Source organism: Camelina sativa, chromosome 7, assembly GCF_030686135.1.
Source record: "Camelina sativa cultivar CO46 ecotype springtype chromosome 7, ASM3068613v1".
Classification (NCBI taxonomy): Eukaryota; Viridiplantae; Streptophyta; class Magnoliopsida; order Brassicales; family Brassicaceae; genus Camelina; species Camelina sativa.
In genome coordinates, this window is record NC_141886.1 from 1981152 (window position 1) to 1993044 (window position 11893).

The following is an 11893-nucleotide window of genomic DNA, read 5'->3' on the forward strand; positions in this document are numbered from 1 at the left end:
GACCCAGGTGAGGTCACCTACAAAAATAATAGTAAAATATATTATTAAAAAGGTCTATGAATAAAATATTCGCATTTAGTACATACATACACGAACGTTTGTTTGTGTGATACAGAGTTACAGACAGGTCTTGATGGGGTTGATGACATGATTTTTTAAAACTTTTAAAGTTAAACCTATCATTAAATTAATCAAATACTTTATAGTTCACATTCACACGCAAAGGATAAAGGGTATAAAAGAAGATTATTTTTGATAAACTTTACAAGAATAAGAAACTCGTGAGACCAACCCTTGCAAGGCGAGACGGGTCAAAGAAGTCTAGAAAACGTGGACAGATTGACTCCAGCGCAAACGATGACGAATCAAGTCCTGAGCCTTAACATGGAACTCATATTGAAACCAAGAATCTCGTGTTGCTTTTACTAGGAGGTGTCAAGACTAGTCATCCTTGCACGGTCATGTCAAGACTCTGTGTCTTCGAGAGAAGAGCATGCCGTAAGCGTCAAGGAAGTAAAGTTCCTTTCTCGACATGATTTTGATTGTTTAAGGATGACCATCAGTTAGCTACCTGAGTTGGAATTGTATGTTAGTCTTGAACCACTGCCCACTGGACTGACCATGACGAAGAGGACTAGGATCTGTTCCAACAATCAGTTCTACGTCGTAATTAAATAACCTTTTCTCTTGGTTTCTAACAAGTCGGTAACAGAATCCAGCGACTTCTATAAGCCTTTTCAGTTTACTATGCGATAGTTCATTGAGGACCAATCAAAACAAATCAATGGATGGCTTGGACGGACCAGTAGGTTGACTTGTCTACATAAAAGTCAAGGATAAATATTACGGTGGTGTCTCAATTTGAGAAAGACCGTTTCTTTCACTTCTATGACATTATTGTTTTTAGCGGAAGAACCAAAATGAAAACTCTAAAGAAAAAAGTTTAGACTCAAAATCGTTTGTTTCTCTAAAAGTGCCAAAAGCTACCCCATTCAAATGGAAGCAAATGCTGGTTTCATAAAAGAGAGAACCTTGACCAACCACACTCAGGGATCAACTTAGCGTTTCGAGCGCATGAAGTTATCGAGCCACTCCATGTTTACGCTCTTTGGCCGCTCTAGTGGTAGTCCAAGAGCCCGGTCCCATATCAGCTGAAACGAGAAAGAGAAGACAGCATCATAAAGATGAGTGTGAGTTTATTTCCATGGATATCTGTATTAAGAGAGAACTGTCGATAGCGCGAATGTATGTACCTGTGAGCAGATGCCGAGACTCCTTGAGACGCCAAAAAGCACAGTGTAATATCTATATTTGAAAGAAATGTCACTCTATTACAACCAATTGATTCAGCAGAAGAAGGTCCAATGTTAGTCACACTTAAGTGATAACGATGCAGTTCCTACCTTGCTTCGGTTAGACCATAATAGTTCAGTAGCACTCCGCTATGAGCATCAACGTTAGGCCAGGGATTCTTGACCTGTAACAGCGATTTCAAGATCCATAAGAAAATCAGAAATCTGGTAGCACACAAAAATGATAATGTTAATAGTACCTTTCCCAGCTCAGTTAGAATAGGAGGCACCACTTCATAAAGCTTTGAGACCTAACGAGTTGAATAATATGTGAGCCAGTAAAAATTTAAGAGCATGACCAAAGCTTAAGGGGTTAAATAAGTTACCAGCTGAAAAAGAGGATCATCAGGTAAATGCTTCAAGGCAAACTCTCTTTGACATACATATCTTGGATCCGTTTTACGCAAAACACCATGGCCATATCCTGGAACAACCTGCAAGATTTATGTTTATTTAAAGTTTCCTGGCAACATTCACAGGAAAACAACAAAATCAAAACAAATAGTCTAATTCTCTTAGCTTTCAAGTCAGAGCATGTTAGCTAAACAATAGCTTCAAAAGGCTAAGCAGAGCAGAATTTGTTTACCTTGCCACTGTTTAACGTTTTCCAAACATAATCTTTCAGCTGTTCCTTTGATATATTTTCTCCACATTCCTCGACAACTGATTTGATCCACAACAAAACTTCCTACAACAAGACCATGGGAAAAAAAAAGAAAACAAAACAGACTAAGATTTCAAAATTCTTAGTTGAACATTATAGATTTAGCTGCTTACAAGAGTCATTCTTGGAACCCTGCTACGTACACTTGTTGGTTTGAACAAGAGAATTATCATTTAGGAGATATATAAGATATTAAGATGGGTACCTGATTAGCCAAACCATGGAGTGGCCCAGCTAAACCATTTAACGCAGCTGCAAATGAAAGATATGGATCTGAAAGTGCACTCCCAACCTTAATAAAGAAACATCAAAAGCCAAAAACAGAACCATCAGAAATGTATTAAATTCAAAACATTTGATATATGTACAAACTAAAAGTGGAACACTATTATGCATCAAGACCAAAATAATATTCACTTGATGGCATACCAGGTGACCAGCGTGAGCACTAACATTTCCACCTTCATGATCACTAAACCAACAAAAGTAGAACAAAAAAACCATAATACACATTAAAACTTATAGCTTATTGATTATGTTTTGAGACATGTTGAAACAGAGAGAACCAGAAGAAACCTGTGGATAGTGACAGAAAGCCTCATGAGCTCTTTCATCTGAGGACTATCATATCCCAGCATGTGTGAAAAATTTGCACCATAATCCAAAGAATCATCTAATGGAATGATGCTACCATCCTTGTACATCCTACAATGCTAATTAGAATGCTAATTCAAGAAGAGTAATAAGTAACAAGTCTCGAAGAAGGCATTGGGAAAGGAGATAAAAGCTTACCTCCGATAAACGTATGAAGCTACAACAGGGACACGAGCAATCAAGTTTAGGGCATCCTCATAGGTTGGCTCCCAGAACCTGCAAAGAAAAACTCAGTTTATCTGATGCCTGCTACTAAAAGGCAATCAAGAAACAAACTGAAACATGAAAATTTATACTTTGACTTATGAACATCACCCTGCTCATATGCTTTCTGAAACTCACTTTCAACCTGAATAACAATTCAACAAGATAAGATCATCGCAAAAATTAGTAAATTTTAAGAGTTACATAGACCAATCTAGTATAGAACAGAGCCATCCCACCTGAAGGGCCATAACACCGCTAGCAAATTGAGTCATTGGATGAGATGTCGAAGGCAGAGCATCTATAGCTTTGTAAACATAATCTGCAATGTAAAAGTCAAGTATAAACTAGAGTTATGTTTGCAACAATCATAACTTTCAGTTTATAATTATCATCAGCTTGTATGTTGCTAAGTATTTATGATTCATGAATTGAGATCACAAACAAACAGAGCCTAGAGGTGAACTACAAACCTGGAACAGCAGCACGATGAGCCAACTCTTTTGACAAAGCATTAACTTGCTCTTTACTTGGCACCTGATCTAGAGTTAAATCAATAACCCAAAGCACACTCAACCACGATCTAGTGGTGTCGTCATAGCACTTCAGGGTCGAATCCACAGAGACCAAACGATACACTATGAAATTATATAGACCGAGTATAGCTAAAGCAAAGAGGAAGTTTGTTTTGCAAGTAACAGAATTAAAACAGAAAATAAATAAGAGTTTGTAAATTTAAGAGAAAGTATTGGGCGCAGAGAATCAATCAAGGGTTATGATCACGAAATTGGGTGATGGATTAGGATAGCTTTAGGAACCGCTCTTGAACTCAAATCTCAAATATAAAACTAACCTACTGTCGCAACATTAGTTTTCTATGCAAGAAATTGAATGAATCCTAAACCGTCGTTTGAATCTAAACAATCCTAGCAAGCAATAAGTTCAAGTTTGATTTGTTCACAAGGTGCCCCAACTTCAACTGTCGTTGGCTGAGGATCACCTTGCTCACCTATGTTCTTTCAAGTAATTCAACAACACTTTTGATGCCTAGATGAATTAAACCTAAGATCATAAACTAGGTAGCTAATCTAGTTTAAGCAATAAAAACAACAATAGATGAAGAACACAAGAGATCAATCCCAAATCTAACAACCTAAATCAATAAATCATAAAACCCCCTTTTGAAACCCGAAACCCAACAGAGAGACTACTCAGACATCGAACAGAAACAATCACAAATCAAATATGAAGAGAACATGTTTGAATTGCAAAAGAAGTAAAAAGGGTTCAGAATTCTTCTCCAAAAGGTTAGAAAGGGTAAGAGATCTTCTCCCAAGCTTACAAGTGCTCAAAAACGGCGTAGAGTAAAAGTTGTCTTTCTAGGGGTCGAGCCCCGTGGTTAAATAGTAGAATAAATCCCTAAAAAGTCGGTTTAAATCAGAAAAGGAAAGATTGCGTCGGGGACGGGATTGGTCGATCTCGCGAGGATCAGTCGATCCGGAATGTATTTCTGCTCTTACTCCATCTGCCTTCTAGCTCGATCAGTCTTCAACCAATTAAGCTCCAGATGCATATTTTCATCCCCAAAACGCTCAGATTCCTTCCAAAGTCACCTAGGACCTGTAAAGACTCACAAAAGACTAAAAGGACTCTAAAAGCACACTTGGACCTAGGAAAAGACTCAAAACAATCCTAAAAACTATAGTTAAAACCCTATAAAATGCAGACACATCAATTCCCCCGGACTTGAATCTTTGCTTGTCCTCAAGCAAGAACAGACAGAAACTCAAGAACAGAGAAAAGGTTTGAAAGTGGAAACTCACATTATTCTTGGGAACCTCTTCTCTACACTCTTCATAACATCAAATCGAGAACTACTTACTGTACTCTGCCCATGGTTAGGATCAACACTCCCTACTCTGATCTCCACAGCCTTATAGAACCTTCAGTCTCCCCATCGTTGTCTCTCTACATCAGATTAGTAAAAAGGTGCGGTCTTACCATGGGAGTATCGATCATTGAACTGTTGAGTCCTTCAACCTCTTATCACCCAAGACCTCCTCTCATGCTCCCTTTCCTCTCTCTTTTCTCACTTCCAAAGGATTGATTTCTCCCTAATTTTCTAGGGTATCATTTTATTTTTTTTTATCAATCCTTTGCTCTTTTCTTGTGGACAGGTTTCCATGGGTTCCGAAAGATGCACGGGTTTACGCACAACCCTCGGTTCACTTCTTTTATTACCTATATCCTTTTCTTCTTTCTTTTTTTTTTTACTGAGTACTGAAGGGAAGAAAGAGGGGAAGCATACTTTGTGAGGAGATGCACGTCCTGTAAGGCTTGAAGGGAGGAGTCATGTCCAATGTATACCAAGCCCCAAGGTAAGAATTTAAATCCGGTTAAGTCATGTCAAAGCTAGAGACAACTTCTGGTTCAACTTAGTGTTCTCCTTGGCGAGTGTCTTTTGGGGTGTGTTGAGACTGCTCATGTTCATTCCAAGCTTCATTCCAAATCAGAGGTACAAAAGTAATCATAAGAGTGTTAGTTCAAAGCAAAAGGTTCCTAGAAATGATCATAGTTTCCCAATTTTTTTTTTTAGACACGACAAACTGACTCAAACAAAAGAAAAATCAAAAGAAACAGCCAAAGAAAACGATATTAGTAACTTGGAGACATCCCTCCCCCAGACTTACTTCACACCGTCCCGGTGTGAAAGCAAAGCTAAGGAAAAGAGACCTCCGACAAAGAAAATAAGAAAAATGAAAAAGAAAAAGAAAGGAAAAGAAACAAAAACCGGTGATCTCGCATCTGGTGTTGGAGTGGTGTTGGCAAGGTTTGTGATGGAATCGACCAATCTCAGGGTGGGATCGACCGATCTGCAACATTATTGAACTTGGAGATACCCACAGCAAACCAACGGGATCGGTCAATCTTTAAGGAGGATCGATCGATCCGAAGCTCCTGGAACAAAAAAATTCGCATCTTCTGCGTTTGGAACCTGTTCCTGAAAACACTTAACACCAGATGTGATTTCACCGTATTAAATCCTAAAAACAAAACCAAAATCCTAAGACAAATAAAAAGAAAAAGGTAAGCCAGCACAAACCCCATGGGTTGCCTCCCATAAGCGCTTGTTTAAGGTCTATAGCTTGACCGCTCAACACAAAATGTTAATCATGAGTATCAAAAGGCTGAGACAATGGACCTTTAGTTCTTCTCTTGTTAATGCAATAAACAATATGTGTCAAGCAACACACAATTATCCATGGCAAAACAATAAAATTCACATCTAGGAAGTTTACTACAAATGTAGCATATACTTTGAAATATTCCTTGATGGTTGGATGCTCATGAGGATCAAATGCATTTAATGGAAAAATAAAGTCAATTTCAGGTTCAAACGAGGTTTTCACAAAATAATTAACTTCATCACCATTAACTTCATAAAACACAATATCCTCATTCATATAATCAACCTCAGGGTCTTTTGTTTCATGCAAAATTGTATCAATATCAAGAACACACCCTAGGTAAGATTCTTCAAGAAGAGAGCTAGATACATCAGGCATTGAAAACTTAAACTCGAGATCATGAGAATTCAAAGCATAATGATATTCAATATCAAAACATATTTCATGATAATCCCTAGGAAGTTTTTCTGCTCTTAAGATGTCTAGCCGTTGAGACTCACATATCAAATCATAGCATTCATCAATGAGCAATGGAGTATCCAAACTAGAAGTCACATCTTCAATGCATGGCATGTGAATATCCTCAAAATCATGAATTTCAAGGGTGGAAACGCATGTACCTTCTATTTGGCTTGGTGGAACCCAATATATTACCTTTTCGCAAGCATGGGCTTCCCTAATCTCTGTGAAAGTGGGCTCCCTCCCTTCAAGTATTGCTCGATGTGAGATGAGATTCAACCGGATCATTGCTGCTAAGTTCCTCCTTGTCGTTGTTGGATGCTCCATGTAAAGCTCATCCAACTTAACTTTTTGATCCGGTGTAAGAACACTCTCATCGAACGGTGGCTCCACATAATGCTCATCTAGAATGTCTTCATCAAATGTGGTCTCCTCTTCCTGCTGCCAGTCATCGTAATCCATGGCCCCAAAGACTTTTTTCATTTTTTTTATCTACAAAAAAAAAGAAAATAAAAATAATTAGTAAAAACAAAAATAAATCTTAGACTATACTCAATTCTAAAATCTCAAAGGCAATCGTTTTGGTCCCCGGCAACGGCGCCAAATTGATCTAGAGTTAAATCAATAACCCAAAGCACACTCAACCACGATCTAGTGGTGTCGTCGTAGCACTTCAGGGTCGAATCCACAGAGACCAAACGATACACTATGAAATTATATAGACCGAGTATAGCTAAAGCAAAGAGGAAGTTTGTTTTGCAAATAACAGAATTAAAACAGAAAATAAATAAGAGTTTGTAAATTTAAGAGAAAGTATTGGGCGCAGAGAATCAATCAAGGGTTATGATCACGAAATTGGGTGATGGATTAGGATAGCTTTAGGAACCGCTCTTGAACTCAAATCTCAAATATAAAACTAACCTACTGTCGCAACATTAGTTTTCTATGCAAGAAATTGAATGAATCCTAAACCGTCGTTTGAATCTAAACAATCCTAGCAAGCAATAAGTTCAAGTTTGATTTGTTCACAAGGTGCCCCAACTTCAACTGTCGTTGGCTGAGGATCACCTTGCTCACCTATGTTCTTTCAAGTAATTCAACAACACTTTTGATGCCTAGATGAATTAAACCTAAGATCATAAACTAGGTAGCTAATCTAGTTTAAGCAATAAAAACAACAATAGATGAAGAACACAAGAGATCAATCCCAAATCTAACAACCTAAATCAATAAATCATAAAACCCCCTTTTGAAACCCGAAACCCAACAGAGAGACTACTCAGACATCGAACAGAAACAATCACAAATCAAATATGAAGAGAACATGTTTGAATTGCAAAAGAAGTAAAAAGGGTTCAGAATTCTTCTCCAAAAGGTTAGAAAGGGTAAGAGATCTTCTCCCAAACTTACAAGTGCTCAAAAACGGCGTAGAGTAAAAGTTGTCTTTCTAGGGGTCGAGCCCCGTGGTTAAATAGTAGAATAAATCCCTAAAAAGTCGGTTTAAATCAGAAAAGGAAAGATTGCGTCGGGGACGGGATTGGTCGATCTCGCGAGGATCAGTCGATCCGGAATGTATTTCTGCTCTTACTCCATCTGCCTTCTAGCTCGATCAGTCTTCAACCAATTAAGCTCCAGATGCATATTTTCATCCCCAAAACGCTCAGATTCCTTCCAAAGTCACCTAGGACCTGTAAAGACTCACAAAAGACTAAAAGGACTCTAAAAGCACACTTGGACCTAGGAAAAGACTCAAAACAATCCTAAAAAATATAGTTAAAACCCTATAAAATGCAGACACATCAGCACCTATATCGAAAAGAAGGAAAATTTATATTTCAGGATCATTCATGCATAAAGAGAAACTTAATCATATGGTACATAACCGTAAACCATACTAAAATGTTGAGATGATTCAACCTTTCCAGTTAACAGAAGCCACAGAAGACCCTCAGGCAAAGGCTCTTCTCCAGATTGAGCTGAAGGTAATACTTTCTGGCATTCAGGAATCGACATGCCCCTAAAGCGTATTCCCTGTGAAAAAAGATAAGATCATTCCAATTACTCTTAACATGAAGAGCATTAGTTAAGATACTGACCAAACAGTTAGCTTTATGAACAAAAAAAAGTATATCCATACCTCATCAGCATCAAGCAATGAGGTTTCCCAGAGTAATCCAGTCATCCCTCTCATTCCACCAAGCACCTTCACAAATACCACAAGAAAAAGGGAGTACAAAATATTTTATAAGAGAAAGCCTTTACAATCAAACAGAGCGGATAAAAAACATTAGTATCCATACCTTATCAACAGTGATGTTCCCCAGTTGAACCTTTCCATGTTCTGATTTCAGTTTCTTCAAACGGTCCTGAAATTGCAAGTTGTTTATTAGAAAGGACAATAACTAGAACAGAGAGAAGAACTTCACTGCCTTTAATATGTCCTAAACTTAGAAACAATGTCATTCACTAGAACCAGAAGTATACAAGTTCAATTTTAAAGACAATGATGTAGAAGCTAACCTGTTGTTCTGGAATTAGCTCTCGCATCTGCGACTTCAAGTCCTGCATTGCCATCATTTAAACAACATCAACACCAAATATTGAAATGCTACACACGAGAACGTGAAAACCTAAAAACTAACCAATTCAGAAGAGCTCTGCATCTGGAGCCATCTGACGGAGTTGCTAATAAGTGAAGATTGTTGCACCTGTTTATACTAGATCTGATCACCAATCGATTCACATCAAACAAAACATAAACAAAAAGGGTGAAGCTAAATCTACTCACGGCTCGTGACCGAAGCCTTGAAATGGCTGATACGCCGCGATAAAACACCATCCTTTTAAAACTCACACCTGTCACCAGTTTTTTCACATAAACATTGATTCGTTAATTAGGTCTATATCCAAGCGATCGAGATTGGCCAAATTAGAGAGGAGATACACAGGAACGAGAAAGAGCGCGGAGATAAATTTACCAGAGATTCGAAATTTTCAACGTTCAGCGAAATATTTAGAGATGTTGAGATATATCTGCAACTGCAACGTGATGAACAAGCGTCTCTGACTCTGACTGTGTTCATCAGAGAGACTACAAAATACTACTTAAGTAAACCAAAACACCCATTTTTTCTACTAAACCGTAATAGTAAACCAATTGATTACAGTGCACAAAAACCGATCGGGTTATATACGGTTAAGTCCGTGGCTCGCAAGATTCGAAGCAGCCGTAACGATTCTAAAGCCTAAAAACAAGGTCATGGTAAAAAAATTATATGTCTGTTGCTTCAATAAAAAAAAAAATGAAAGTATTATTGGTTGTATAATACGTATATTTTTGGTTTACATAATTTTATTTTTTTGAACGATGTTAAAAATTGTCAATCGGATAAAATTATTCAAGAAAAATAAACTTCGTTATTATAATATTTTGGTCGATCGAATGGGCGGTTCGATATTCTTCATTAGTAACCTTTTCCATTCTTTGAAAATACTGTTGAATGATGTAATACAACTGTTAACAATAATAAATGTAACTACTATAGTTCTTACTAAAACATTACATATTATATGACACTATTTATCATTATGTCATCCAAATATAAACTAATATATCAATGATTAAGATTGGAAAAATATGACATCCAAAATTATTTTTTGGCAACGCTACGTATGACAATTTTTGGATGTAGCTTAAGGAAAAGATTAACATTTCCCTCCAAGCTTTTAATACGTTATGGTAAAATATGACATCCAAAATTATTTTTTGGCAACGCTACAACTCATTATAATCGTGTTACCATAACGTATTAAAAGCTTAAGGAAAAGATTAACATTTCCCTCCAAATTTTAATATAAATGCTGAAGGATAAATGGGTTTATAGATGCTTACCCTTTTTTTTTCATTGAGATGCTTTACCTTTCTTAACGTAATAGCGTACGTTGTATATATAAATACATATTTTTGGTACTCGAAGTTTTGTGTGAAACCTTGAACTAATCTCTAAAGTAATTAAAACTTTAATTCATTTTGTATATTAGAATCTATACTCTTTTAGAGTCATGTAAGAATCACTTATCTTTTTACTATTTCGTTTATTCATCTATAAATTATGACTTATGAACAAACAAACAAAAGAAAATGATAATTATCATTCTCGCGTTTTTATATATAAACTTGCGCAGCGCCAGAGTCGATCACAAATACATCAAAGAATTATTAATACACGCACGCGTGAGTACAACGTGTTACACCAATTTTGAGTAGAGCTATTACATGATCGTAGATCAAAACTCAAACCTACTTTCTCTTGGCAAAATCAGTCTACCAAGTTAAACTCATCACTACACTCTTTTTTTTTTGGCAAATTAAGTCAGTCTACCAAATTAAATCAAAGGGCTCCAAAGAAAAAAACCAAACATGTGTATATGTACAAGTTATGCGTATGTTCCTACCTATATGATGAATTGACGATCGTCGTCTCAACCATGTATATATGCCTCGTCAACCATGTTGCCTTGTTATGTCCCATATGGAAGAAATAATCAGATCATCAAAACCCATATAGGACTCACGATTTATAGAAGCCTTACATATTAGGGTAAGGTGTGACCGAGCTATTTATTGTTGTTGAAGATCAAACCATCGACTTGAGAATATGTTGTCGTCTTCATCAAGATCGATCAGACCATCTAAATCAAAGTAAGTATTGGCGTTCGAACTTGATCCCCATTCTTCCTTCACTACGTTGCTCCCTATTATTCTGTTGACCAGCTCCACCGTATGTTGTTGGTCGGATTCTTGAGGCAGGGGCGGTGGTGGTTGGAAATTTGGTTTGCTTATCTTTTTCTTAGAACGGGTTTTGGTAATCTCCGGTTTGCCGGTCAGACTTTGGACGAGTGTACGGAAGTTCTTGACATCGGTGTTGATGATCTCTGGTGCAAATATATGGATGATACGGATCTTAGGCTTGATCTTGGTTATTATTTGGGAATTCTTGTTCATGGGAACCAAAGTTTTTGAATAATCTCCGTAAAAGCTTTGATGGGGAAGATGGTCGAGATCGTACTCAGGCTTCATTGAATTTCTCACCATTTAATCGAAAAAGGAAAGAAGATTTAGTTTTTTGTTGTTGTTTTTGGATTGAGGTTTCTTGCTTTGTTTCAAGAAATAATATGCGTATGTTGTGGATTATATGTCTCTATATATAGACAAAATAAAATAAAATAATAAAGTATGTAATTAAATACAATATTATTGTTGGTTGGTCAAAAATATTAGTAAAAAAGCATTTGTTCAAGGACAAACTGAATACGAAAATAATAAGAAATATAGGACGAAATAGCTTTGTACCTGCCCTCCATTACACACA

At 36.9% G+C, this 11893-nt stretch overlaps 2 protein-coding genes across 3 annotated transcripts; both read right to left on the reverse strand.

The window, feature by feature from the left end:
• Window positions 1–1058: 1058 nt before the first annotated feature.
• LOC104699903 (citrate synthase 5, mitochondrial-like) lies at window positions 1059–9371 on the reverse strand. 2 transcript variants are annotated; one of them, XM_087459173.1, is made up of 19 exons: window positions 9310–9371; window positions 9164–9229; window positions 9042–9083; window positions 8822–8887; window positions 8659–8724; window positions 8439–8552; window positions 3348–3411; window positions 3114–3181; window positions 2967–3019; window positions 2809–2886; window positions 2593–2721; window positions 2446–2488; window positions 2222–2308; window positions 1939–2040; window positions 1679–1786; window positions 1553–1603; window positions 1404–1477; window positions 1254–1305; window positions 1059–1151 (listed from the first exon to the last, which is right to left on the reverse strand). In XM_087459173.1, the coding sequence occupies exons 1-19, from the start codon at window positions 9358–9360 to the stop codon at window positions 1059–1061; spliced, it is 1407 nt and encodes a 468-aa protein (XP_087315299.1). In that variant the 5' UTR covers window positions 9361–9371. The 2 variants fall into 2 exon arrangements, with proteins under 2 accessions (XP_087315299.1, XP_019082508.1); XM_019226963.2 differs by having other exon boundaries at window positions 3114–3196.
• Window positions 9372–10659: 1288 nt separating this feature from the next.
• Window positions 10660–11677, reverse strand: LOC104699904 (VQ motif-containing protein 18). The gene has a single exon (XM_010415302.2). It carries the CDS (start codon window positions 11614–11616, stop codon window positions 11143–11145), a length of 474 nt encoding a protein of 157 aa, XP_010413604.2. The 5' UTR covers window positions 11617–11677; the 3' UTR covers window positions 10660–11142.
• Window positions 11678–11893: the final 216 nt, after the last annotated feature.

Excerpts from the sequence above, each read along its gene's own strand:
- LOC104699903 (XM_019226963.2), bottom strand. The coding sequence starts at position 9,360 with ATGGTGTTTTATCGCGGCGTATCAGCCATTTCAAGGCTTCGGTCACGA. Across the intron at positions 9,084-9,163 it reads TGCAGAGCTCTTCTGAATTG|GACTTGAAGTCGCAGATGCG; the intron begins GTTAGTTTTTAG and ends ATGGCAATGCAG. Across the intron at positions 3,412-8,438 it reads GGCTTCTGTTAACTGGAAAG|GTGCCAAGTAAAGAGCAAGT; the intron begins GTTGAATCATCT and ends ACTCTAGATCAG.
- LOC104699904 (XM_010415302.2), bottom strand. The coding sequence starts at position 11,616 with ATGGTGAGAAATTCAATGAAGCCTGAGTACGATCTCGACCATCTTCCC.